The following is a 25,818-nucleotide window of genomic DNA, read 5'->3' on the forward strand; positions in this document are numbered from 1 at the left end:
TTATTAGCCTTGGGAGCTTCTGACTCTCTGGGGTTTGCATCTGTTCGTCTCCCAATAGGAAGGGGTGGATAATTTGATTGTAGCAGGGAGCCAGAAGGTTCATCTGATACACCAGAAGACAGAATTTTCCTCATTTTTGCTCAAAATGGTAAACTTCATGGGACCTTTCTCAATTTAGTCTAAAACGGTAACAAAGTCTCTTACCGAGTTTGGGAAGCAGAGCTCCACCAAATTATCAGATCTGTATTTCCTTCAGTATGAAAGGTGCTGAGGCACAAGGCTTGAAAACCTTACTTGATATACGTTGTCCCAACACACATGTGCAGAGGAGGAAAAAAAAAAAAAAAATCCTTTCTGACATGCTTTTCTGAGGCCACATCCCAATATTTAAGCAATAAAGCCTGTTAAATGCTGCAGTGGTTGAATGCATATGACCTGCTGGTCAGCTGTCAGCTGATGGAGCAGGTTAAATGCCCACAAGTTAGGCAGGCGTAAGTCTTTCCTAGAGTCTTCTCCTACACCGTTAATCCCACCTCGCTATCCCACTCCTCCTGCGGAGAGGCTCCCAGTCTCAAAGCCTTTCACACTACCCGCATTTCTTTAGTGCAGTTTCATGGAGGCCATTACATGACTTGATTCCAAGGAAGGTCTATGAGAAGATACTTTTTTTTCCGCTCCAAGATGCAGACTACAGGCATACGCGCCACGTTCCTCTACAATATCAAAAGTCTTACAAAAAACCAAGTTACAGGATACCTACTGCTGCTCCGGAGTCCCCAAGACCTGCCACCTTCTTGTAGAAGGAAATTGGTTTGACTTGAATTCTCCACCGACCAATGCTGTCTGCTACCGCTCTCGTCTCTGCTTTCAGGGGCTTCACCGCAGTGCATTTGAGGATTTATTCCAGTCCCAGTGGGATCTGAGAGCAACCCGACTGGTCAGCTGTTCCCCAGCACCTCTTTTCCCTTCTTTAGAAAAAGAACCTTGAGTTTGCTTTTCTGCACTCTTCTGACATCACCTCTGTTCCTCATGAATTCCTTAAAGTATCTGTTATGGACTTGCTAGAGATCAAGCTCGTGGTCTGGACTACTGGTATTAAAAGTTGCAGATACCCAAGCATAGCTATTTTTCTCCGTATGTGCTTGCGCTCAACTTTTGTACTTCTTCCTACCAGTCCCACCTATCTCCCACCTCCTTTCCGCATGCCGTCTGCTCGTGTTTGAGGTCAAGCCAGACCCCAGACCTAGGGAAGTCCATCCCCTTCTATATTTCCTGTCCTTCACCTGAAATTAAATTTATGCTTATGCCCTTATCCATCCTTGAAGATGTCAGCTCTGTTCAACCCTTGATTTTAGCTTTGCTTTGCAGAGGAAGGAAAATTGACAAGAACTGTTAATACAGAAGAGGACCGGGATATCAGAGAGGACAGGCTGGATGGCTTTGAAGGATAATAAGCATGGGATGAGATTCGGGCATACAAAATGCATAGTCCTATAAATTATATATACAGAGGGAATAATAAACCGTTCTGCGGGACGGTAGAGCTCCTCAGACAGAGCTGCGGAGGACAATGTCTGCACGTGCTGAGTTGCTGTCACACAGCCAGGCAAGGCAGAAATACAATCCTAAAACGGATCAGTGGAAATACCGCCAGCAGACATGGGGCAATACTGATGTCACTCAGTAGGTGGGGGTGAAAATCCTGGGAGTAATGCAATCCTGATCATCTACATACAGAAAGATGAATTTAAATGAGAACAATTTCACAGAAGGGTTCCCAAGAAGGTGGTCAAGAAGTGGTCAAGCAGAGCTCGCCTGGTCGGCCATCAACGCTGGGAAAGGGATGTGAGCACCACTGGGAAAGGCTATGGTGATGGGCATAGAAGGAGACCACCTGTTAGGGCTTAAAGAACAGCACTGGCACGTCCTCACACGTGCGAATTGCTCCCGAAGACCATTAAGCTGGGAATGAGAAGGCTTCCTCTAACCTCCAGAAGGAGGAGCACAGGTTTGGAGGGGGTCTTCTGGCTCAGAGCAAGGCCTCCGGTGTCATGGGTCACTGCTTAAACGTCTCTCAAAAGTTCATCAGTCCCTTTGGAAAGCAGTGAGGTTACTTTTTGTCTAACTACTAAAGCCATAGCTACTAAGCTATGAAGCAGGCTGCTAGCCTGACTTGAAATGTTTAAAGCTAGCTACCTGATCTACTTCTAAAATTTATAATCTTTCGTTGGATTTCCTGTAGGAAAAGCCCACCGACTCCTGCTGCAATAACTCAGGCCAGCTCTATCATCTGCCAGCTGAGTTCTTCATCACAGGATAGGATTTCCCCAGCAAAGGTGTCAGAGCAGCAACGCTGCACGCTGGGCTTTTGAAGACCCTGGCTTTGAACAGCGCTCAAGACCTAGACTTCTACAAAAGCTTATTTTCCACATCTGTTGGGAAAATAAAAGGGAATGATAACAGAAAAGGAGGGAATATAAAACCAGCGAGAGCGGTAAACTTCGAGGGAAAGGCACAAGCAGGAAAATACAGCTCTATATGACAACAAAACAGCCACCCTGGAAGCCTTCTGCCCGCAGAGCCATCCAGCTGGGCATCTGCACAGGGAAGGCTCCAAGCAATGCCAAGTCACTTCTTCTAGCAGAAGCACTATGGCCACGGGTTTTAGCACTGAGCCACTTCAGATGCAAAGTTCTCACCTAAGCTAAAGAAACTATTTGCAATAGATGAGTTTTTGTTGTCCAAAACCGCAGCTGTGGCCCAGCAAGCAGCAGAAGACATCTTACCGTGCTTCAGGGAGCAGGTTCTAGCCCCCAGCTCCTGCAGCCCTAGCATCTGCCGGATCATTTCCAAGGGCTTCAGAAAAAAAGCAGATGGTGATGCAACTCGAGGGTATTATATATGACATGTTTTCTCATATAAAGATTAATAGAGTTTACTTCCCCCCCCCCCCCGATTTTTCTTTCTGCACGCTACACACTGCTATGATTTACTATAAATACAAAAATATCAAAAACTTCTTTAGGACATATGCTGATATAAATAGTATATTAAACCCCCCCTGCGTTCACTTATTAGTTATGTGTGTGGATTAACAAGAAATAGTTTAAATTCCTGCAAAAGAGTTCAAACCGGTTTTATTGATGGGAACAGATCCTTGTAATTACGCTTATTTTATATAAAACCTATAAAAGGTTGACCATTATAGAAATCAGTCAAACAAAGGACGAGTACCCAGGAAGGCCGCTGAACTTTCTCAAATTCTCAGGTGCCAAGAGCAGAACAAAGTCAATGAGTGCCACTACCATATTCTAGCAGCATCCACATTCAATCCAGAACAAAGACGTCTACTGATGTCTTCAAGGTGTTCAACCATTTTCGGACAGGTACACTGCAGCAACCACCGTGTCCTCTATAGGCTGTGTCAACCCATTTTCAGCATTCACTGCTTGCTCCTGAGATTATTAAGGCATCCCTTTTCCATTTTCCTAGCACTAAATTACTACGGTATATCATCAGTCTTCTTACCTAAGCATGGCTCTCGTTTCGGGAATACGTGAGACCAGATAATACAACTGAGCCATCTCCATATTACCATCACCACTCTGCCTCCGAGAAATGAGAAGACGGAGGTACCGAGAAGTCATCCTCGTCCCAGGTTACAAGCAGAATCGGAGACAAAATCTTGATGATTAATGAGATGCTAGTGTCCTCCAGAAACGCCACATCACTTCTCACTCACTCATAAAATAAGCATAAGGTGACCCGGAATCATCAAGTCTACAGCTACTTTCAAGACAAACATCTAATTTTGAAGATGAAAACAGAAGCGGGGAGCTCTGTGTGACTTATGTAATATGCACATTTTCGAAACTGTATCATCTTTGTGCACTAAAAAAAAAAAAAAATAAAATTGCATCTTTTTCTTTGAAGTATGAGCTTCTGGGTGTAGTTGGAATCATTAGATTTAGTGATCACTGTTTTCAACAGCTATGGAAATTTGTGTATTTTTCCAAACCCTGCTAACCATCTGGTTTAACAAGGAGACGACTTGCTAAATCTCAGACAAAGCTCTGAATACTGCCCAAATCCACCAGTAACTTCTGAGAATAGATAGCTAACAGAAGTTGAAATGAGTTCCTGGACATTAGTCAGGTTACCATTATTAATGGAGTTATTGAAACATGTAAGGGTGCTGGCCAAAATGAAGTTGTTCTCCATTTGCAGGCAGGGATTTTTTTCTTCAAGGATCCTGGATTCTCAATAAATACAACGCACAAAGGGAAGAGAAGAAACAGAAGCCAAGCACTACAACCAGGCTCTGTGGTGCAACAGATGAGTGTCCCAGGACTCAAGTCCTGCTAACCCTCAGGTTACCACTCAACCCAACAACGCAGGTTGTCTCCATCTCTTATAGAAAGCTCTGACCACCAAGTGCCTTCCAGCTGTGAAAGCTTCCACCTCTCAAGGAAGGAAGTTCTCTGCCACTTGGGGCTTCCTAAAAAAGAGGGGCAAAGCAGCTATGAAAATGTTACCGTTCCTGACCCATGCCTGGGAATTAACCAGTCCTGTCAACCTTCACAGACATTAAGACCAGAAGGGACCATTATGATAACCAAGTATTAAAGAAGTCCTACCCGTTAAGCCTTCCATCAATCCCTCTATCTCTGTTTGACCAATACTAAAGGCGGGGAAGGGCAGAAAGAAAAGCTTAAGTGTTACTTGAGATTTCAAGTGATGAAGAATCTACTACCTTCTTTGCTATAAGTTGTCTCAATGAATAATAAAAAAACCTCCACTTCAGTCAACCCTCCGAAACTCAGTTGTTTCATTTACAGAACTGGTGTAATGATATTTACTTCATTCACATGGGTATGAGATATGTAAGGCTTTTCAAATATTTTCTAAGTGCGGCGTTATTAATGCCAGACTATGGTGGAGTTGGGGAAAGAAGGATGTTAGCTCCCAAACACATGCTTAATCTAGAACATGTGGTTTTGGGGGAGGTTTGGAACCAATATGTTTTCAACATTTTCAGGAAATTTGGTCTATCCAGATGAAAGCTTCTTGGACCCTACTGAAATATCAGTCAGTGATACAAATACTGAAACAAGATGAATTTTTTCCCTGCCCTGAAAAAGAAAGTGCTTCTTCACCAATTCCAGAGAAAAAGGCAACAGATCTTGAAGAGCAGCTTTGGTATTATTACTCCAGAGTATTTAGAAAATATGATAAATTATAGATCTAGGAAAATATCCCAGAAGTAAAACGCGTCGTGCATTACTCAAAACTTCTGGCATGCCTTGCCAGAGTGGTTTTTTGGGGGGTGGAATGAGGAAGGGAGGTCTTCTGCGACGTGTGGAGGAAAGGTGTTGCCTGCAATTACAGGCAGAATGGTTGAATCCAGGTTAGGGATGCGATGTCCCCGGTACAAGGCTAGTACTAATTTCAATAAATCAGAATATAGTGAATATATTATGTAACAGAACGGGGAGCTCATTGTACAAAGTGGGGGAAGGATGAAACAGTGCTGCTTGATATATTAGTATGCAAGGCAGAGCCCCAAGGCCATTCAGTTTTTCCTCAACCACTATTGCTGCTTCTATCTGCTTTTGTTTCAATTTTGTTTTAAACTCTTCAAAATTCGTGTGTGAACACAGGCACCCTTAATTGTCTTTTTCTGGTTACACCTTAAATTGAGATGTTCCGTGACAGCATCCCATAAACCAGCGTTCCCTCCTTGTCCTTCACCTAACGGCATCTTCCTTCCACAGCAGTGCCAAGAGTCACGCCTGGAGGACATCCCCGCCTGCTGCTCCACCTTCACCGCAGCATGAACCTTGTGTGTGTGCACCTTGAACTCTGTGCACACACAAGCCCTAAATTTCAGGAATCTTTGCTCAGCGGTAGCCCTGTCATATTCTGGAGTTATAGGCCGCTAAGTCCCCAAGACTGGCTCGGCGCCAATTTATAGCTGACACTTCTTCTGATACCCCACCCCTGTGCTGAATTAAACTGCCTAACGCTCAAAGCCAGTGTCCTCCAGCCTGAGAGACGAAGAAGAGTTTGCAGCTCATCTTGTACTGAGGCACTCCCTTGGCTACATCCACTTTTTGAGGCTATTCTTCTTTAAGGGCTTTTCACATGTCTCCATATGTCTCCAGGGGGAGTATCCCTCCCCCCACGCTTCTGGGACATCATGCTGCTTGGCCAGAGGGTCTGAGAAGAGCTTGTGCATCAACACCAAACGCTGAGAATCATCTCTCTTGTGGTGAATTAGGTATGAGAGTCGCTTTCTGCTGCCTCACTGCTCTTCTCTGAGCAATCCGTCAAAGGACAAGCCTACATCCATGTGTCATCCAGATGATCAGATGCTGCTCCAGGAGCTCCATGGATCAGTAGCCTGCTCCCTCCCTATTCCTCTGATCCCATACACCAGACCCCAGTTCAAACCTATCGGTCTAAAAACAAACGGAGAGAAGTCACAGCTCATCTCTGCCCCATCCCTGGAATCCCTGGAGTGACACTAGATGCCAGAGAGCCACAATCTCTCTTCCTCAGACAGCTTCAGACAATGTAAGATCTCATCACGTAACAGGTTTTTTTTGTTCTTGCCGTTGTTTTTTTTTCTCCTGCCAATACTCAGAGAGATTTTTGCCTGATTAAAAAACAGGACTCTTCACATCAGGGAACAACTTGGTCAAGCTCGTAAGGAATGGGAGGACAGTTAAATGCAAAAATACAGAGGTAGATACTGGCCAACAGTGACAGTAGGTTGTGATGTACTTTATACTGATCTTTAATCATATCAAAGGGAAAAAGATCTTTAGTTACTGCAGTTCAAAATGATCAGAACTGAAGTGCGAGCAAAAGGGACAGACCTAAGAGACCATCTGTCAGCAACCTGTTTCACTGGTCCAGGTAAAAGGTACCTTGTCGAGCAACCACCCCTCTGCCCCAGCTGGAGCGGGGGAAGGCGTAGGATGAATGTCATTGCTCTCACGCATCTACCAGGTTTTTCCACCTTAAAAAGGACAGTGTGACTTGTAGGTCATCAGCTGCTGTTTGAAGGGACCCACCAGCCCATAGAGACCCACCAGCCCTCCGTGCCTCCTAAGGACTTTTTGGCATGAGGAACAACATAGGTGGAGGGTCATAGAAGAACCCGGCCGGAACAGCAACCATCCTTGAGAATCTGTCACCTCTGCTGTTGTTGGTCCCACTTTGGGGGAGAGGGATGGATCCAGTCACCTCCTGGGGTCCCCTCCACCCTACGTTACTCCATGACCTCAGCTCTGCTTCTCCAACAGCCAGAGCTCTGCTGAAAATCGCTACTCACTGCTTTCTCGAGTACAGCAGAGATATCCTTACTGACTGCAACAGGAATTTCCATCACTTGATACGACATAAAGAACAACCAGTTGATTTAGTTCCTCAGTCCCACCCGGATCCACTTTGGGCTCGGTGGCAAGGTACCAGGACAGCCTACTGATACCGTGAAGGCTTTTAAAAAAAAATATCCAGTCTCCACTGAGTAGGTGCAAGCACACCACAGCGCAAATGTGTTCACGAACAAAGACAAATCCTGCTCCCAATTAACTACAGAGCCACTGTTGCTGGCAAAATAATATTGCACTGCCTTCTCAAAAACACAAAAAAACAATCAAACATAAATCTCCACCCTTCTTAACTCCGCTCCCACATAATCAGTCCCAGCCAAGTTCCTGGGGTTCACACCAGAACCTGTGGCCATCATATTTCATTTTCCGCACTCTCACTGGCTATGGAAGAAGAATATGATGTGCCTTTTGTTTTCCTTCAGGCATTTAGGTTGGATTCCAAATGCTGGATCTTTACAGCAGAGCTGACAAACAACATTACTATTTCTAATTCAAGTATCTCAAGGCTTTTTTTGGCTTGCTGGCTAGATTCACAAGGCTTATTTTCTATACACCACTGCACCCTATTGCTTACTTTATCAATACCACATATTTGAATTCAACAATTTAAAGCGTAGTATTACAGCTGTGTTTTTATTTTGTTTGTTTTATTCGGTTGTTGCTTAACACAAAACATTCTGACATTTTAAGTCATATCCCACTAAGATAAACAACTAACATATGTCATGAATTCCAGTAGAAATGATTCCCAAGTGGTGCTGCAGCAAGGTTTTAACCAAGCGTACGAAAGGCTCTCTTAACTTGTTTGCTGGATGTTTTAAATGCACTCTTCCCCACCGCAGCTATCCATAAGGAATCGAGGGCAGGTGGGAGGAAATCTCTTCGACTATCTCATCCCTGCAGAACTTTACACGTTTTTCTTCCTCCCGTACGTAATTCTGCCTAACTGGATCGAAAACCTCTGCAGCGTTCAACAGCTGTCCGTAATCTGACGGTTTAATTACATGGAATAGCATGGGATCTATACCCAAAGATGCATCTGTGTGCATATACGTGTGCTTGTATTTCTATGAATCTGAAAAGGGGTCTGAAGGAAACCCAAGAGAGACCCCATCGCTCTTTGGGAAGCCAAAGTCAAGTCCCTGCAGTGGTCATGACACAGTGAAGTGGTGCCTGGCTCAGCCAACTCTTGAGTTTATCCATTCACAGCATTTCAAATAGATTAATGGACTTCACCAAATCCTGCTCGTATTAACGAGGTCAGGTACGAATCCAACAATGTTGCTATACATCATGGCCAACAAAGCCCTAATGAAAACATGCAACTGCCATGCCTCATTCACAACTTTTTCCCCAAAGAGTTTCCCGGTGGTGGTGTTCTTCAGCTTTGTGCAACAGTAATTTTCTTACGGCTTATGTATCTGGTCTACTATAACTGAGGGGATTTTTAAAGAGCGCCCAGACAGAAGACACAACCGAAGACAACTTCACAATTCCCGTCACCAGCGCAGCTGCTCTGGGTTTGTCTATTCAGTCCCACCCCGGCCCCCCCCGACAGAAAAATAAGCTTATTCAGCCCAAGATCTGCAGAAGGCAGATACCCCATAGTCGCTGCAAGCAGGACCCTGAGCCTGGACTGCCGTACCTGGTCATTTGGAAAGGTTTACATGCTCCAGCTCAGCACCAGTTCCTCGGCTTTTGGGCTAGAGCTGATCTGTGACCAGATGGACTTGGAGCATGTGCTAAGCAAACTTGTGTCTGCCTGCAAAATACCGTGTGGATGTGGCCAGAGAGCCAGTTTATTCACAGAAATCAAAGCTCAGCTGCAAATACTTCAGTATGACAGACAACAGTGTCTCTCACACTGTGGGAAAGAAATCACCAGCTATGAGTTGAGTTCAGCATTTACAATGTTTGGTGCACGGCATCCATAGTTCAGATGCACACATAGTTCAGATGCAATTGCATTCCTGCCCGGCTGGAACATCTGTTCTCCTCTCATTAGTCCTGGCCGTGTTTTGTAACAGAAGAAACTATCTGAGATTCCTGAACTGCAGTATTTGACCTGAGGCATTATGAAAAGCCCCGGTTTTCAGAAGTGGAATTCATACGGAATCACCAGTCACTTCTAATAACGTTGGTCCCTGCTTAACATGCAGTTGTGAAAAAAGCTTAAAAGTTTAGTTCAAGTTTCAGCAAAGCCTGCTGAAGAACACACCGTAGGCTAAGCACTAAGAATCCATCAGGACAACTCTGAAATCCACGCAAAAGTGGAATCAGCGCAAGTATCTGAAAATGCAACCGAGGTGAGATTCTGACCGGAAAATTCCTTCTCAAGCCTTCTACTATCCTCTGCATCTCCAGACCTTTCAGTGGTCATCCCACCACCTTATCCGAACCAGACGGGAAGTACCAGGGAAGGACAAACACACCCCAAAGCAGCTCTACGGATGGAACAAATCAACAGCACCTAATCAGGGCTTTGTAAATATTAAGAATAATGAAGCAGGGTTTCTTTTGGAACAATCCAGATCACAACTGGAAGGGCTGGTGAAGAAGACAGGAGGCAAATGGAGGCTGCGTATGGATCGGGACACGTCAACCATTACACTGTGAACCCTGTGACCTGGAACAATTTCTCATCACGGCCACCACACAATTAAGCTTGTACCTCTCCCAGCAAGTTAATTGCTTTTAATATTTAACATCCAATTGGGACAGCAACATACCAGAGCTCAATGAAGAATTCTGGACTCCATCAGTTTTCAGACCCTGGCTGATGCAGCACATCCTCATGAAAACACCACCCTCAACGCGTACTGCAGGAATGAACGTCACCACTCAGGCTTTCAGCATCACACACTTTCTAGGTACAGCAAGTGACTCCAAAATCTTTCAGCTGAAACAGCGTATTGCTCAAGCCTAGATGTTAACACCTCTGCTTTCCCAACGCGCTCGGGCTATGTGGAGCTCCCCTCAAATTATGTCTTGCTTGGGTATCTACCACATCACCCTGCTGGACGACAAACAACTGCCTATGGTTTCCCAAGACAGGCTTCAGCGAAGATTGTTAATGGACACTGCAGCGAATTTGACCTCAAAGTAATTTCAGTATTAAAAAAAAAATGAATTCAGAGTAGTTTGAACCAAGGATATGCTGAAAATGTTTCAGCTGTCTAAAAATGTATTCTCTTAAAAGTTATACCTAGAGGAAGAAGATCCCCTTTAATACCGTCTTCACCTTTGCTTTCACTTGTTTCCAGAAATGACATGGTATTAATCTGCCACTGCTGTAACAGAGCTGAAACCAGGACCTAAACGTCATTCTGGGTTTTTAGACAGTTGTTAAGCTTCTCTGGATCTCTCGGTGGAAATGTTGGTTAGAAATGAGCACAGACACAAGACCGTGGTCTGAAACAGTTAGTCACCTATATTTTAACTTAGTTACCTATATTTTTATCAAAGTATCTTCAAGGAAGAAAAGTGCCTGGGGTATAAGACCTTATACAAATAGTCTGCCTTATTACAATAACCACGGGTATAGCATGTAGGTAAGGATCTGTAAATGAGCTGTAGTCTTAATTTTACTGTAGTAACAAGCAGCACTGACAGCGACCTCACAGGAAAAGGATGGAGATCGTCCACAAAGATTCAAACATCATCTTAATTCCTCCCTTCTCCCATTTTGGGGGAAATCACAGAGAAATTCTGGGGGAAATCAGTAAGCGCAAGCACTTTGTGGTGAGCCTTTCTTTTGGGACCGTCCCCTGCGCTCCAGTATCCAGGAAATGTTCTGTATTTACTGCGTGCTCATCACCATGGTTTCGGAGCACAATGAGGCTCTATCGCCCTTCATGCATCTGCGTTTCTGGGAATGCCTGGGCTTTGGGGAATTGCACGGGGCCGACACAAAGGCACCGATTGTTCTGGAGGCAGAGGGACGAACCTGCCCTTTCCAAAGGAGAGGAAGCCGGCAGGAAAAGTCGCTATTGTGATCTGGATATAAAAAAAATAAGCCCTATTGCACTGTCAGCGCCGCCAGGTCAGGAGGGGGGGACGGGGACGGCCGAGACGCGGCACCTGTGGGACTGGGGGCTGCCCGGGGGGACGGAGGGAGCCAGGAGCCCCCAGCCAGGCTCTGGCATCAGCTACCTGCTAAACCATCCTGAAACCATCCTAAAACCACCAACGGATACTAACAAGGTGAAACACTGAACCCACGTAGCTGGCACATCACTTCCAAAGCTCCAGGTAGAAGCAGGGATCGAGACAAGCTTCTGCTCTCCCAGAATTTAATTTTCATTTCAACAAAAGCCATTTGCAGCCCTGAAACCCATGAGTTCTCATCAAGGACTTTCCTCGGCAGTAAGGACTGCCAAAGTAGTAGGAACCAAATTGTTGTCAGCTTAAGGACAGCCATCTGCTCAGCCTCTTCCCAGCTGCCATGCTCCAAATCAAAGAATGGATAACAATCACTTATGTTTCTCACCAAGCTCAATATGAAAAAATCTAGGAAGGAAAAAAAAACCCAAACCAAAAAGCAAAAACCAAACAAACCAGGAAAGCAGCACGGCAGGGATCTAACTGGGAACAGAGATGAAAGTAGGAGAAAAAGAAACTAGGGGTTTTTTTGGGTTTTGTTTTTGTTTTTGTTTTTTTTTTTAAAAACAATGTTTTTTAAAGAGTCCTATTGACATCTGCTTTGTAAATGCTCTGTCATTATTTATATCCTCAAGAGCACGGAATTGTCTCTGTAGTTACAACCATGCTACTCCCATATTTTGGCTTTGTTAGCAAAGAGCCAGCAGCATTTTTACTGGTGCTCTGGGAATAGAGATCTAACATTTCATACACAGTTTATTTAAAAGTGGACTAATTTAACATTCTTGATGGTTCCTTTTAGCACAACTGTTGCTAATTACCAGCTCCAGAATGATTTGTTAATCTGGGAGCAACAGCGGTTCCACAGCAGCATAAATACACCAAGACAAAAAGGAAGGAGGGGAAAAAGAAAAATGAAAGAGAGACATTGGAGAGGGTCAAGTTTTCGTGAATTAAAGCAAATTAAGTGACAGGTGGAGTCGGTAACACAGAGTAGAAAGAACATCGTAAAATGGAGCTGTAAAGGGAATAATCCTGGTCCTTGAGAAGTAGGAAAAAATAGCGGCAGTTTTTAAAGCTGTGCAACTCTTGGTTTTGGTGGCACGGACAGAAAGCTGGCTTGAAAGATGTTCTGTGCTCCTCAGGACTGGGACAGGCATCAGCCTCCCATTAACCCCGTCTGCCCGTGGCAGGGTGACCCACGGCAGAGCAAGGCTGGACAGACAGCGAGCGGAGAGGGGAGCCAGGCAGGCACCTCGCCCCAGGACATGACCTCGTCTTGATTAATTGGTTCCAGGGCACTGTGCGTGGAGGGGCACAAACAAAAATTAAGCAAACACGATCATAAAACACGACGAGCGGGTAGGAGGACTGAAGCCTGAGTCCTCAAAGGAGCCCTTGAAATACTGGAGTCATGTTTGGAAGTGACAGGATCCAACCGATAGCTTTGCACTATTGCACACAATTTTTCTTGGGGTTTTTCAGCAAGCAACAGAGGCACCGAAGCAGCTTCGCTGCTCGCGGCCTCCCACATCCCACCCCTGTGGCTCCGTGCTCTGGGCACAGCCGTGGCCGTCACCCTCCCGCCCCGTGGGACCAGCTCTGACCTGTCTCAAAAACCCCTTTTTCCACAGCGAAAGACTTGAAAGCAAATTTTCCTAAAGGAAAAAACTTTTAGGAAAGGAACTGTGTTACCTTTGACATTTATAAATCATCGAAGCCATCCCGTTGTTGGTACCAAGATGAGCAGGACTCAAACAGCCGTGGAAGGGGACTGAGCAGCCTCCCTCCAACCACGGCTTCCACACTTGGATCACTTTGGTCTTTCACTGCATGTGTGAAAGGACTTGAAAGTTCATAAAATTAATTCCAGACAAATATTAGCGAGGCCTCAAGTGGAAAGCACATCTCCTTCCTTCTGGGAATTTACAGTTCATCCACTTTTATCTTCTGGAGGCTCTTTGGAGATCAAAGATTTGATCAACTTTCCCTTTGCAAAACTCACGAAGAAAACAGTGTTACCAGTACCGTGACATGATTTTATTTATTTTTTTTTTTAATGATTCATTGCCCTTCTCTAAAAAGTAAGATTCCTTCACGTAGGTCTAAAACAAACAGCACAAGTTACACAAGAAAGCTATTGTTTATTTATTGATTTTACTGTTGTTACAAGGTCAACCCCTACCCTGACAGCTTACACTTGTTAAATACCGCTCTACCTAATAAAACTGAGATGGCCAAACACTAAGTAACTGCTTGCCAACATAACCCACCTTGCTAATGTCACTAGGAAAATGACCCGTCGCTCTGGCAATTTTCCCCATCCCCATCACCCTATGGGGTCAAACCCCCTAATTCACAGAGAGACATACATAGTCGGTGGAAGCGTGCTACGTTTCTGGAGTGACTCAACTCTGATGCATTCAGGGAACATAAAGGAAATCTGGGAAAGGAGTGCAAGTTATAAAAGTACGACATGTTTTCACCCGGGCACAAGGATGATGAGAAAAGCCCTCATTAGTCCACCGACTTTCAGCATCTATTTCTCACCGTGCAGCGATTCTCTGCACATCTGGCAACAGAAAGGCAGCACTCAGGCAGCCTAACGGACTAGGCTAATTCCTCCGAACATCTGCCTGCAGCACTCCATTTACACCGCTCGCATACAGTGGAAACTTGCTACTTATACAAGCGACTTGCGAAGACACTGGAATAGATTTCAAGGAGTCGGTGCAAAAGGACTTGGATCCTGCCTGAGCCATCTGAGCATCAGAGCGACACTGGCTCTAAAGATGACGGGCCACATTTAGCTGGAATCACTCAGGGAGTCTGTACCAAATGCATCATACTTGTCAGCGTTTCGGGGAGGAGGAATCCGGGGAGTTTCACGAAGCTCTTTCTTGGAGCAGAGCCACTGGGAAACGCTTTTCCACTGTGAAATTGCAAAGGCTTCAGGGGAGATGGGAAACTCGTGCAGCCGGGGAGCTGGAGAGGAAAACTAACGATAGCCGAGAGGTTTATAACACAGTCAGGTCTTGGGCTTAGCAGGCATCAAGCCACGCACAGACCACTACTCCATTATTTCTTTCCCTACTTTCCCTGGCATCCAGTCCCCTTCTCCGCTCTGCATAAAGACGGACCTGTGCTTTTCTGCCATAGGAAAGCGCGTGAGCTCTTCCAGGAGCTCGACACGGGAGGCAGTCCTCACGTCTCAGTGCAGTTGGATAATCATGAAAAGACAGCATTGGAAATAAAATTCCTCATACTGAAATCAGGCAGGATTCAAGCTGGGGGAAGGGACTGAAAGTGAAGTTAGTTTTAATTATTTTGGTATTTATTACTTAAGTTCTCAACAAGTGTTGAGAGTGGTTTTGGTGCAATAAAGCTGTCACAGTACTTAATCTAAGTTATGCTCTACCTAAGGATTTTGGCGCTGTTCTTGGAACAAAAAAGGTGACGTTACATGACCTCAAGCACAAAATATAATTTTGGCAGGGTTCATTTTCCATTTTAAAGCACCCTTCGGACGTCCGGGGGCTTTAGAGGACACCTGCCGCGTGAAGAGCCAGCCGTTCGGCACACAGAGCACAGCTCCTGGAGAGCCTCTGGGAATCACCACCACGTCCGAGGGGTCGCATGCCATCAGCCACTGAAGAGACGTGCTCCTTGTCGCCTGCCTCCCCGTCCCTTCCATACAGTGCTCTCGGCTGCCATGACCCCGCTGCGTGAGCGGCTTCAAAACCCCAGTAAACCGAAGTTCCCACTGCTGTATCTCGTGCACCAGGGAGGGCTGCAAGGCTGTCCTCTCCCAGTCTTTCAGGCAGAAGGCTTTATCTAACCCTGGCAGTATCTCCCACACCTCACCCACAATCAGCCGCTGCAGTCCCTCACCCTGCAGCGCCATAACCGACCCTCACAGCCCGGCTCTTGCTCCCACCGCTGCATCCCCCGCACCAGCTCAGCGCCGTCGCAGCCATCAGGAACGGCCTCCGTCTCCCAGAACTTCCCAGATTAAAGATTAAAATGCTTTAAGAAAAACCCCTATCAGACAGTTGCAAATTGTAATATTTAGTACTCGCGTAAGGCGCATGTACAACGGATCATGGCATGGCCCATCCCATCACGGAGCGGGTGGTGGGGCCGTCCACATAGGGGAGGTGCGTTGTCAGACACCAAGTCCAAACCCAACCAGAAGGTCTGAAACAAAGAGACCAGATACAAGAGAAGGGTTTTGGCATCTGAGCGTAGCAGAGCGGGACACGTGGAGGACGATGCTCTCGCCAAGGGACGGTGACGGCAAAGGGAAGCAGCAGCTGCCACCCTGCGGACCACGAGGACAGACAGCACTGCCACACCAGGGAGGTCTCGGGCTATCACCCAGCACCAGGGCCACCGAGGAAGCCTGACGCCCCTGGGATTTGTATCACACATGCTCATTCTATATTTATCAAATCACAGATATATAATTTTGATTTTTTTGTAACTCTACGCTCTCTTAATACAAGCTCCGTGCAACTCTGACTTCCCTTCACATGGGCTTTGAACCCACCTGAGACCCTCCGCTGCACTGCAAAACCCTGTTAGAACCCAGTTACCATTTTGTGATGCAGATGTTCAAGCTGTTTGTTAGACTATGAATAGCTACTTGATGATTTTAAGCAGAGACAGGCGTACAGAACAACAAATACAGGTATATAAGTACAAATTACAGCCTTAAATGAGCAGAGAGCCCCACTATTGAGAAGAGGAGTCAAGGACGAAATTACTAATCAGCATTAATTTGCACAAAATCACTAGACCTACAGTTGCAGAAATCAGAACTACTGGAATTCCTCATCTGGAAGGCAATCAAAATCAGATAGAAACTATTAAAAGCCACGGATGCCAATTTTTTTTTCCCCCCACATACGGAATTCTGTACCATGATCATAACCACGATCTGAAAAATACTGTCAGTCTTCTGCTCGCCTGTGCGAAGACGAGAAGCACAGCAGTGAGGAAGAAAGCGGGACTCACCGTCTGGCCCTTCGCTGCCTTTACTCCTTTTATTTCGACGGACACGTCTACCTTCTTCTCCAACGTGCAGCTTTTCTTCAGGGTGAAAGAAGTTCAGCAAGGCCAGCTGGAAGAAGGAGGACAAGTTTAAGCATCTTTGGCAAGGATGGCTCAGCTGAGCAGAGAGATCGGAGCCTGAACGCCAAGTCCTTTCCATCAGGGATAGCTCTGCTGAGCCGAGGGGAAGATGCGAGATGGCTGCTCATGGATGCCCAGCTCATCCCAAGGGGAACTGCAAGGAGCTGTGTCCCCTTGGATGCAGTCTAGGACTTGGGAAAACTCAAGCTGAAGGGTTTCGGCAGGGAGAAGCATCCCCCCGGGGCACGGGGGGCTGCAGGGACAGGGACGCAGGCGGCATCAAGGGAGATCTATAGCTGGAAATAATCAAACGCCCCAAATGCCGATGCGTTAATTTCTAATTATTCTCTGCAAAACTTGCTCAATCCTGAGCTCTTTCACCAGTATTACTCACTGCCAGTAAGTTTTTCCTCTCTCAAGCTCTCTTCTGCAAGCCTCATTAGCTACTGAGATTCAAAGGTCTTCAGGGACCTTTAAATCCAATTCAGTATACCACATAAATTAACACTTTAAACCTAGAGCAAGTACATCTTTATAACATGATTTTTGCCAAGAGGCAAAAATTTTATGTAGCAACCTCTTATTCATGAAAAAAATAGTTGCTGCACTAAAAACTCTTTGACAGTTATTAAATCAACATCCCTACCCAGAAACTGGAATTTTGGTTTAGAAACTTCACCAGTCCTCCCAGCTACCCCAGCGTGTGGCGGCTCATCAGCAGTGGCATTTTCCCCAGCTATTTCCACTTCCTAAAATAAGGAATTTCACGAAAGATTAATTAGGGGCCAAACACCTTGTTCTGCATGTTACTGTGCCCACCAACAACCAGGGCTGCTCTGACCAGGACGGGGTTTTCTTTACGCTGAAGACGCCTGATCACAGTTACTTAAGCCATAAATACACACGCAAGCCAAATACAGCCTAAGACAAGAACGAAGAGGCTTCAGAAAAGCAGCACCAAAGGTTATCAAGTGCGTTATTGTTCTGAGAACAAAACCTGTGGCATCGAAAGCATCTTTGAAATAGCAGAGAAGAATAAACTCCTTTTGTGAATTGCTAGTTAAAAGAGTGGCTCGTTAAGCTACAGGCCATAAAATTCCCTATCAAAAGTAATAATCACTAAAGGTCTCTTTGCTTTTGACGTGCCCCGGGGCTCTCGCCTCCCCTCTCCCACCCCTCGGAGCGCAGGGGGATGCAGCCCTCTGCTCCACGCACGAACGCCTGTTCCTGAGTTATTTCCCATGGACACGCTCTTCTTCCAGCCTAAGAGCATCCCATTCCTGCTTCCTAATGAGCAGCCGCTGGATTTTACGTTTGCATCTTGCTTTACTCCAACAAGCCCCAGTGCAGCCTCATGAACGGGATTTGGGAAACCGAAGGGTTTCCCCCCCAAAAAACCCCAAAGGGTTTCCCAAATTCCCAAGCCGCTGCTATTTATTTCCGCCTGTGCGCAGGCAGGTCTGCATTTACTGCAATCCCTGACGTTTCGTCATCGCAACGACGTCGTGCCCGAAAGGACCCCGAAACGCTGCGGGATGGCCTGGGACCAGCTCCCCGCAGCCTCACCACACGCGCAGTTATACTGGTGAAAGTAGTTAAAAAGCAACGACAAGTAAAAGCCAGCCCGTGTCTGCCTAGGGAAGGACCAGTCACGGCGTCGGACGGAGAACTGACGGCTCTCATTGACACCAAGTCTTAGCGAGTGGAGGGAACGAGGGGCACAGCTCCCCTCCGCCCACCTTCCCCAACCTCCTGCATCCCACCACGCTGACCCGGGCACGGAGCACAGGAGCAGGGTGCTCCTGCGGGCACCGCCAGTACCTTCCCCTGCACAGCGAAGCAGGGCAAGGGACGAGCAAAAAGTGAAGGGTTTTTTTTTTTAAACCACTTATTTAAATCAAGTTGAAACATTGTAGAACTAATTGGAGGAACAAATTGCATTATAATTCAGGTTAAAACTTCAATGAAATCATCAGCGCTGCTTTTGAATGCTGTTATTACTTGGCTCTCTTATTTGAGCTTTACAAAACATGACTAAATAAAAGCACAGAAAATAAAGCGGCGGGGAACCAGCCCGTGAAGATGTGCAGCTTCCCGCCCCAAATAACCCTGCTGACTTTGGCCAGGCGACACACGAGCTGCTTCCAGCGCTGAGGCTAAAACCGACGTTTTTCATCTTGAGAAGATTTTGTAATAGCACAACCCTGATTGTGTCAAAACAAACAGGTTTCCTTTCCCTGCTATTACAAATACAATTTTAACGCCACATCCACAGTTTTGAAAAGCTGCAGCGTAATACTAAGCTCACCCCATGCCACCTCCTCCTCCACATCTGGGCACTGACACAGAAATCAGTAATAAATACACTGGGGTGATATTTTTTCCTGCCAGGTATAAGCCGGATCCTCGCATGCCACCCTCCCACCCATGCTGTAAAGAAACAGAACTACTAGTGGGCTTGGAATAATTCAGAGAAGAGTTTCATCTGAAAAATCGTAAGGATTTGGAAAGGATGAGACACCCTGATTTCTCATTTTGATTGACGGGTTTTGTCAGTTTCAGTGAAACAATCAAAATTTCTTAAGTGACTTGAAAGCTTTTCACAATCTGAACAAAACCATTTAAGTCTCAGAAAGGGAAATACGAGAGATTGACACAATACGTTTATTTTCCTGGACGGTTAATCAGACTAACCTTTCTATTCACAAAACTCACATCAACGGGGCTCTAAGCATGCTTTGGTCAGCGTTAATAGAATGTGAAACCTTAGATTAAAAAAAGGCAAATAAAACACAAACTCAAATTATGGCTACCAAAGCACATCACCCAGCCACTGCACCCAGCCGGACCTTCCTCCTCCTCCTCCTCCTCCCACCATGGATGCAGCGAGAGCCATCGGCACGGTCCCAGCCCTCTGTTGCTACTTCCACAAAACCGATGCTGGAAAGCAACGAAATCCAGACCGATCCCCTCCCCCTGCCCTGTCCCCTTCACCGGGCTCCTCCTGAGCCCCCCAGGCAGCAGCTCGGCTCCTCCGTGTCCCCTCCGGAGCCAGGGGACGTTTCCAGAAGCCACCTCCACAGCGCTGCCACCGGGCAGGTCCGGCGGCACGGCACTGCACGCTCTCACTGGAATTGTCACAGGCACCGATGGCTTGTGCCACCCGTGTCACCTGCAGCATCTTCCGCGCCCCCTCTCGTCCTCGGAAGAGGCTCTTCAGATCATGAACGTGGTGTGCAAAGCTATTTTTTTTTTCGGCTGGGAGAACATACATTCAACACTGATGAGCTTTTTTTTTTTTTTTTAAAAACAATAAAGACAATTGCTCAAACCTTCATAAGATCACAGGATGGTTTGGGTTGGAAGGGACCTTTAGAGTCCATCTACTCCATCCCCCCTGCCATGGGCAAGGACATCTTCCACTAGATCAGGTTGCTCAAAGCCCCGTCCAACCTGACCTTGAACACTTCCAATGACGGGGCATCCACAGCTTCTCTGGGCAACCTGTTCCAGCGTCTCGCCACTCTCATCATAAAAAGTTTCTTTCATATGTCCAGACTAAACCTACCCTCCTTCAGTTTAAAACTGTTGCCCCTGATCCTGTCACCACAGGCCTTGGTAAAAAGTCTCTCTCCATCCTTCTTATAAGCCCCTCTGTGTATTAAAAGGCCACAAGAAGGTCTCCCTGGAGCCTCCTCTTCTCCAGGCCGAACAACCCCAACTCTGCTACTCTGTTCTCACCCAGGTTTTATTCTTGTATCACGCTTATCACTGATCAGTCAGAAAAATACTAAGTATTGGCTAAAAGTAATCTACCCATTAATCACTGTCTAACAAGACCACGTCAGAAAGAGAAATGACAGTGAGAGTAAATGACAAACATAAATTTTACTTAGGAAAAACCCAACAGAAAAAGCTTGTGACGGAAATCGTGACCACACCAGCTAGGAGCACACGCTGCTTTCAGACCAACCCCCACGAAAACAAGCTTTCCTGAGGAAGTAAGACACCAGTCCTCCGCGCTTAGCCTGGTAACGGACACAACTGGCGTGAGCAGAGAGAGAGAGAGAGGAGTTTGTCCGAGGGACTACTTCCGTAGCACTTTTAATCACGCAAGCAATGGCATTTAACCTATGGTGACCAGCGTACAGGGGTTCAAAGAGGCCCACTTCTGGATGGAGGGAGCTGCTCGGGATCACCCTCCGGAGCTCAGTGGCAGGGCAAAGGGCGGCCAAGCTGCTTGCTGGGTGCGGCGCATTGCTGAGCCCCGCTCGGCTGCGAGCTCCCACGCCGATGAAGGCGAAGTTTCTCTCCGATGACTCAAGGGGTCCGTTGTTCCAGGGGCCGCAGCTGCGGGAGGTCGGGGGATGCTCGGCCGCCGGGTCAGCCCGTGAAGGGCTGCGCTGTCCGGCTGGGGACCGGCGGCTGGCACAGCTGCGCCGGTTGGAAGAGCAAGTGATGCTTTTTCCATTCACCACCCCCTGAGATATGATTAATGTATTCAGTCGCAGCTCTTGGACTCTGCAGCTTTTGGTCTGGACGTAAGGGTGCATGTTGTTGTGCCTTAAACTAAACTCATTTACTCCCTGTTATTTGGTGTGGCCGCTATGAGGGAGAGGATTTGCAGAGCAGAACGAGCAGATGTTTGCCACCCATCTAGCAAAATATGATGCAGCCACACAGACAGATGCAAAAGGAGAAATAACCTCCAGCGAAATGCTGCTGGCTGGACACTAGCGCAGCATTACGACACGGAGGTCACTGAAAGCAACACTTCACGTGTCTGAAAAACATGCTGAGTGGCAAGGACGGCTTCTGCGGGCTCCCTTCCTGCGTGGGGAGCAAAGCAGCGGGCTGGGCAAGCATCTTGGATGACCCACTGTGGCCATTCCCACGGCTGAACACTTCCCAGCATTTTAAAAACACCCAGAAACATTTTGCACAAGTATCAGTTTAGCATCCTTTTAGGAAAGTGTGGAGCAAACACGCTTGCAGGGCTTGAACAGGCATTTGCCCTCTAAGCTCGGGTGCCCCACGTTCGTCCCCCTAACCGCGGCTTGCGATTTGGAGGTGCAAGACCTGAATCTTTGCTGGATTTGGGAGATGAGATGCTGGAGCTGGTGGAACAGGACCATGAGCGCGGGTGGTCCCAGCCGGGGAGATGATTAGGTGGGGTGCGGTGCAAACACATCAGGAATGGCCGAGCCCCCTGCACCAGCAACGCAGCCGGAGCAGGGCAGGGCTTTGCTGGGGCACCCCGGCTGCAGCATCCATCCCTTCCGTGGAGGTCTGAAAGAAATTACTCTCCTGGTCCATCATTTCACTGAAACTCCTCGTCCTCAAAGTCACAGAGAACTGATTCTCTCAGCCTCTGCGCTTGCAGAGCGAGAATATTTTTGAGGAGCCCAGCAAGCACATACCTGCTCCCAAAAAAGAAGTCGTATTTTCTCTGTAGTTACGCAACAGCGACAGAAAAGTTTGGCACAATCACCATTTCCCTTCTCCCCCAACCTAAAGCCCTCAAATTACCTTAATTTTAGAAACACCATGTAAACCCATTACGAGTCCATACTTTTAATCAAGAAAATCACTATAGGATGTGAAAAGGTCAAAAAGCCAGGAGAGGAAAAATCCCAGGGGAAACCATACCTCAAAATAACCTGTGAAACAATAGTAAAGGCATGCCTCACCAGAATGAATCCGTTCTATCTTGGTTTCTCTCAGCAAAATAAAGAAAAACAAAGCCATGCATACAAAAGCAGTGATTTTCTCTGCAGCCACATGCAGAACCCACTCTGGAAACGCGGAACAAAGCTGCCCTGGGATGTCAAGGGAGCACAGGGGGAACCCCCAAAACAACGTAGCCTGCAGTCACTCAGAAACTCATCTGGTTTGTAAGGACGGACGTTCCACACTCTACAGAAGTAAGAATAAAGAGACATGTAAATATATATATTTTTTTTTTTTTTTAAGGTACCATAAAATAGGAAGCTTTCTTCAGGCTATGAAACCCAAATGTACCATGGAGTTGTGGCTGGATATACAAACCATGTGCAATAAGAAAAACAATGCTGGGATGCTGAAATAACTGTTATGGTTGTCATATTTAATTGCATCCCTCTGCAAACGCCTTAAATAACGCACGTCCCTCAGAAACGCTTCATAGGAATGAAGATCCACTGGACACCAAGGGAATGTATTTCCAACGGTCAAACAGCTTGAAAGTGAGAGAAGTGGAAAAATATAACCCACCCTATGCAATTACGGACAAATGGCACTTTTTTTCCTTAGGCAAAGCCAAGTCGGTACGAAGAACTAGTATCTTCTTCCCGATTAACAGCAGAATTGGGGAAAGCATGCAAGTGTTCAGGTGCACGAGCCCTTTTCAGTGAAAAGTGCATTCTTGCAAAGTCTTTCAGAGCATATTTATCACTAACAAAACCCCCAAAGACTTCTCCGCGTGCTGTATTACAAAGTTGGCTTCCAATTAATGATGAGAAAGCTAGACCAGCCAGCTTTAGACCTAACCAATAAAACCCACGCTCTCCTACAGCACAATAACCTTAAAGCACCAGAGAAAAAAGCAGCATGAAATCGTCCTCTTGCATTATTGTTTAATGGTATTGTTGAAGTCAAATTCCCTCATCATTTGCAATTTTGGAGATCATTAGTGTGAGAAGGCTAATAACAAGCCTGAGCTCTGTAGAGGCATTCTTTGCAAGCAATACTGTTGTTTTTCTGGCGCTCTGAAGTTCAGCCATCGGAGGTTGCGGTTCGGAGTAGCAGCTACTTGAATATCAGCCCCATTGTCCTCCATCAGAAATTCGCCTCTGGTAACGCGTGGTGTAAAAAAAATTAAGCAGATTATTTATTTTCAAACAGATTAGAAAGAAGCTTGGGGAGTGGCTTTGCTTTATTGACAGAAAACCCCATTCAACATATTTTAAGCCTTGTTTTTGTCAGCGTAACTTTTTCCTCATAAAAGTGCAAGAAGCAAAAGAGTAAACAATTCCCATTTCAGCATGACAAGAATTTATACACGATGTCTTGTCTGCAAGACAAGCTACAGCCCTGAATGCAAAACTCTTGTAACATGATATATGCCATCAGCCAGAACGCGGTCAAAGACAGCGATGGAGACAGTCGAGATTATACTTTCTATAAGCCGTAATTCTCACAACCCATCTTCCTCCCGCAAATCTGGTGTTTTCAGCCCAGCTCGGCTGCGTGCATCCTTTCCAGGGGTCTGGAGTAGGTTACACACCGTCCTCTGCAAACCCTTCCACCGGCTTTTTTTCCGCGTGAAAGCTCAAGTATGGTCCTCTACTTCAAGACTGCCCATAACTCTTCTTGTCCCTATTGCTTCATCACTCTCATCGCTCCATCACCCCTCCGGCTCCCAACGCCAGCCACATCCCTGCTCTGGCCAGCTATTCACCCTGAAGCCCGAGGTCCCAGGGCCACAAACCATCAGCTTTGAGTTGATACGAAACCCAGCACAATTCCCCCTCATTCTGACCTGCACACAAGGATCCTCGCGGAGGCTTTTAAACCCAATGGTGATCTTTAAAAGCTTTTTCCACCCAAAGCTATGAGGCAAAGCAATTCTATAATCTAGAGAATAAAAGCACCAGTGATGCCAAGGAGCTTATCTAAAGCCAGGCGGGAAGTTTGGGTGGAAGGAGGGACTGCACTATGCCTCCAGGCAGGAGCTGTAACAGCAGAGCCACCTCCGTCCCAATACTCATGAGGAGCTTCATAACGAGTGACGACCAAGGAGCCAAGCAAGTAGCTGACCATTAGAAAACAGAAATGACCTTGGTCTCATAGATGGAGGTGGACCAGGTAATGCCATGGACCAGTGGCACTGCACCAGCTACTGCCAGCCGGCAGGAACGCCCGTCTCGGTAAATCTACGGCCCTTAACGTGCCACCACCGCTATTAAGAAGCAGATTTGAGATGCTTTCGATCTGCCAAGCATTTCTGTCCTTGGGTTGAAAAGCCTTTCCAAAGAGGACTGCGCAATCCCAGTTTTCAGAAGGCCAGTGAGTCATGCTCCTGGGTCTTCTAGGCACTGCGGTAACAGAAAATCATTAGAGAACAATAAAAGAGGAGGGAGTATATTTTCTTAAGTTTTTATTGGTATTTTAACTTCATTACCCAGGAAAGCCACTGTATTTTTCAGCACAGAACATTAAATCTGATTGCCAGTTATCAGTTCAAGCCTCATTACAAAGAGACGAAGACAGTGAATTAATTGCCATTGGAGGGTATAACGCAACTCTTGAACTTTCCTTCAGAACCGAACCCTTCCCAGAAACTTTTGTCTCTCTTCCTCCTTTTTATGGGTTACAGAGCTTTAACTAGTAGTCCTAGATCTACGACAGCGGCCATCTTTTCGCATGTGGCAAACTCCCACAGTTAGAGCTACCAAGCTTTTACTGCCAAAATTGATAACCTGTCCCAACGAAGGGAAACCAGAACACAGACTAAATGTTTTAAAATTTCATTTGAACTTCAGTAGTAAAATGGCTAGATCAAACTAACACACCAAATGCCACACCATTTTCCAGAAGCAAGCATATCTTTAAAACAAAAGCATTTTTTCCCTTACCTAAAGACCCTCAAAACCAGGAGCAGGTCACTCTCTTAACATCTACTACGGGGAGCAAATTCCAGCAATGCAGGCAGGAAGGCGAGTTAAAGCTGTACACCGATTAAACTACTACTGCAACTGCCCAGCTCATGATATAAGACATTACTTCCCAATATGAAGTGCCTCACCACATATTTCCAACAATAGAATGCTGTCTCTTGGTGGTTTCTCTATGTCAAGTCTAGAGGCTTTGGACAGCTGACCAAGCCAGCTTCTGCGCATTCCCTAAATTTAGCTTATTTCAATATACAACGTACCAAGTATTTATATTTCCACCACTGATTCATTTCTACTTTTCCAACTGTTAACTGTTCTTTGTGAAGGATCAGATCAGCATCAGCTCTACTCCTTTTCCATATGTTTCTGTGTTAATCATAGACCCCACAGACACACAAAAATAAGTTTTCATAGCAACATGCTTTAAATCCTCCAGGTTGAACCCCAGCAATCGCAGCCCACTGGACAGCAAGGCACAAGGTATGGCCTTCCACCCTCTCGTTTCGGTGATCCTACCATCCAACAGGACT

At 46.3% G+C, this 25,818-nt stretch overlaps 1 protein-coding gene across 2 annotated transcripts in view; it reads right to left on the bottom strand.

Annotated features, from left to right (window-relative positions):
- Positions 1-25,818, bottom strand: part of EDA (ectodysplasin A) — an 86,346-nt gene that overhangs the window by 16,848 nt on the left and 43,680 nt on the right. For both annotated transcript variants that reach the window (XM_076347103.1, XM_076347102.1), the window contains exon 2: positions 16,518-16,623. In XM_076347103.1, the coding sequence (XP_076203218.1) occupies positions 16,518-16,623 (106 nt within the window). The remainder of the gene's footprint in view (positions 1-16,517; positions 16,624-25,818) is intronic.

Source organism: Aptenodytes patagonicus, chromosome 9, assembly GCF_965638725.1.
Source record: "Aptenodytes patagonicus chromosome 9, bAptPat1.pri.cur, whole genome shotgun sequence".
In the NCBI taxonomy this organism is placed as follows: Eukaryota; Metazoa; Chordata; class Aves; order Sphenisciformes; family Spheniscidae; genus Aptenodytes; species Aptenodytes patagonicus.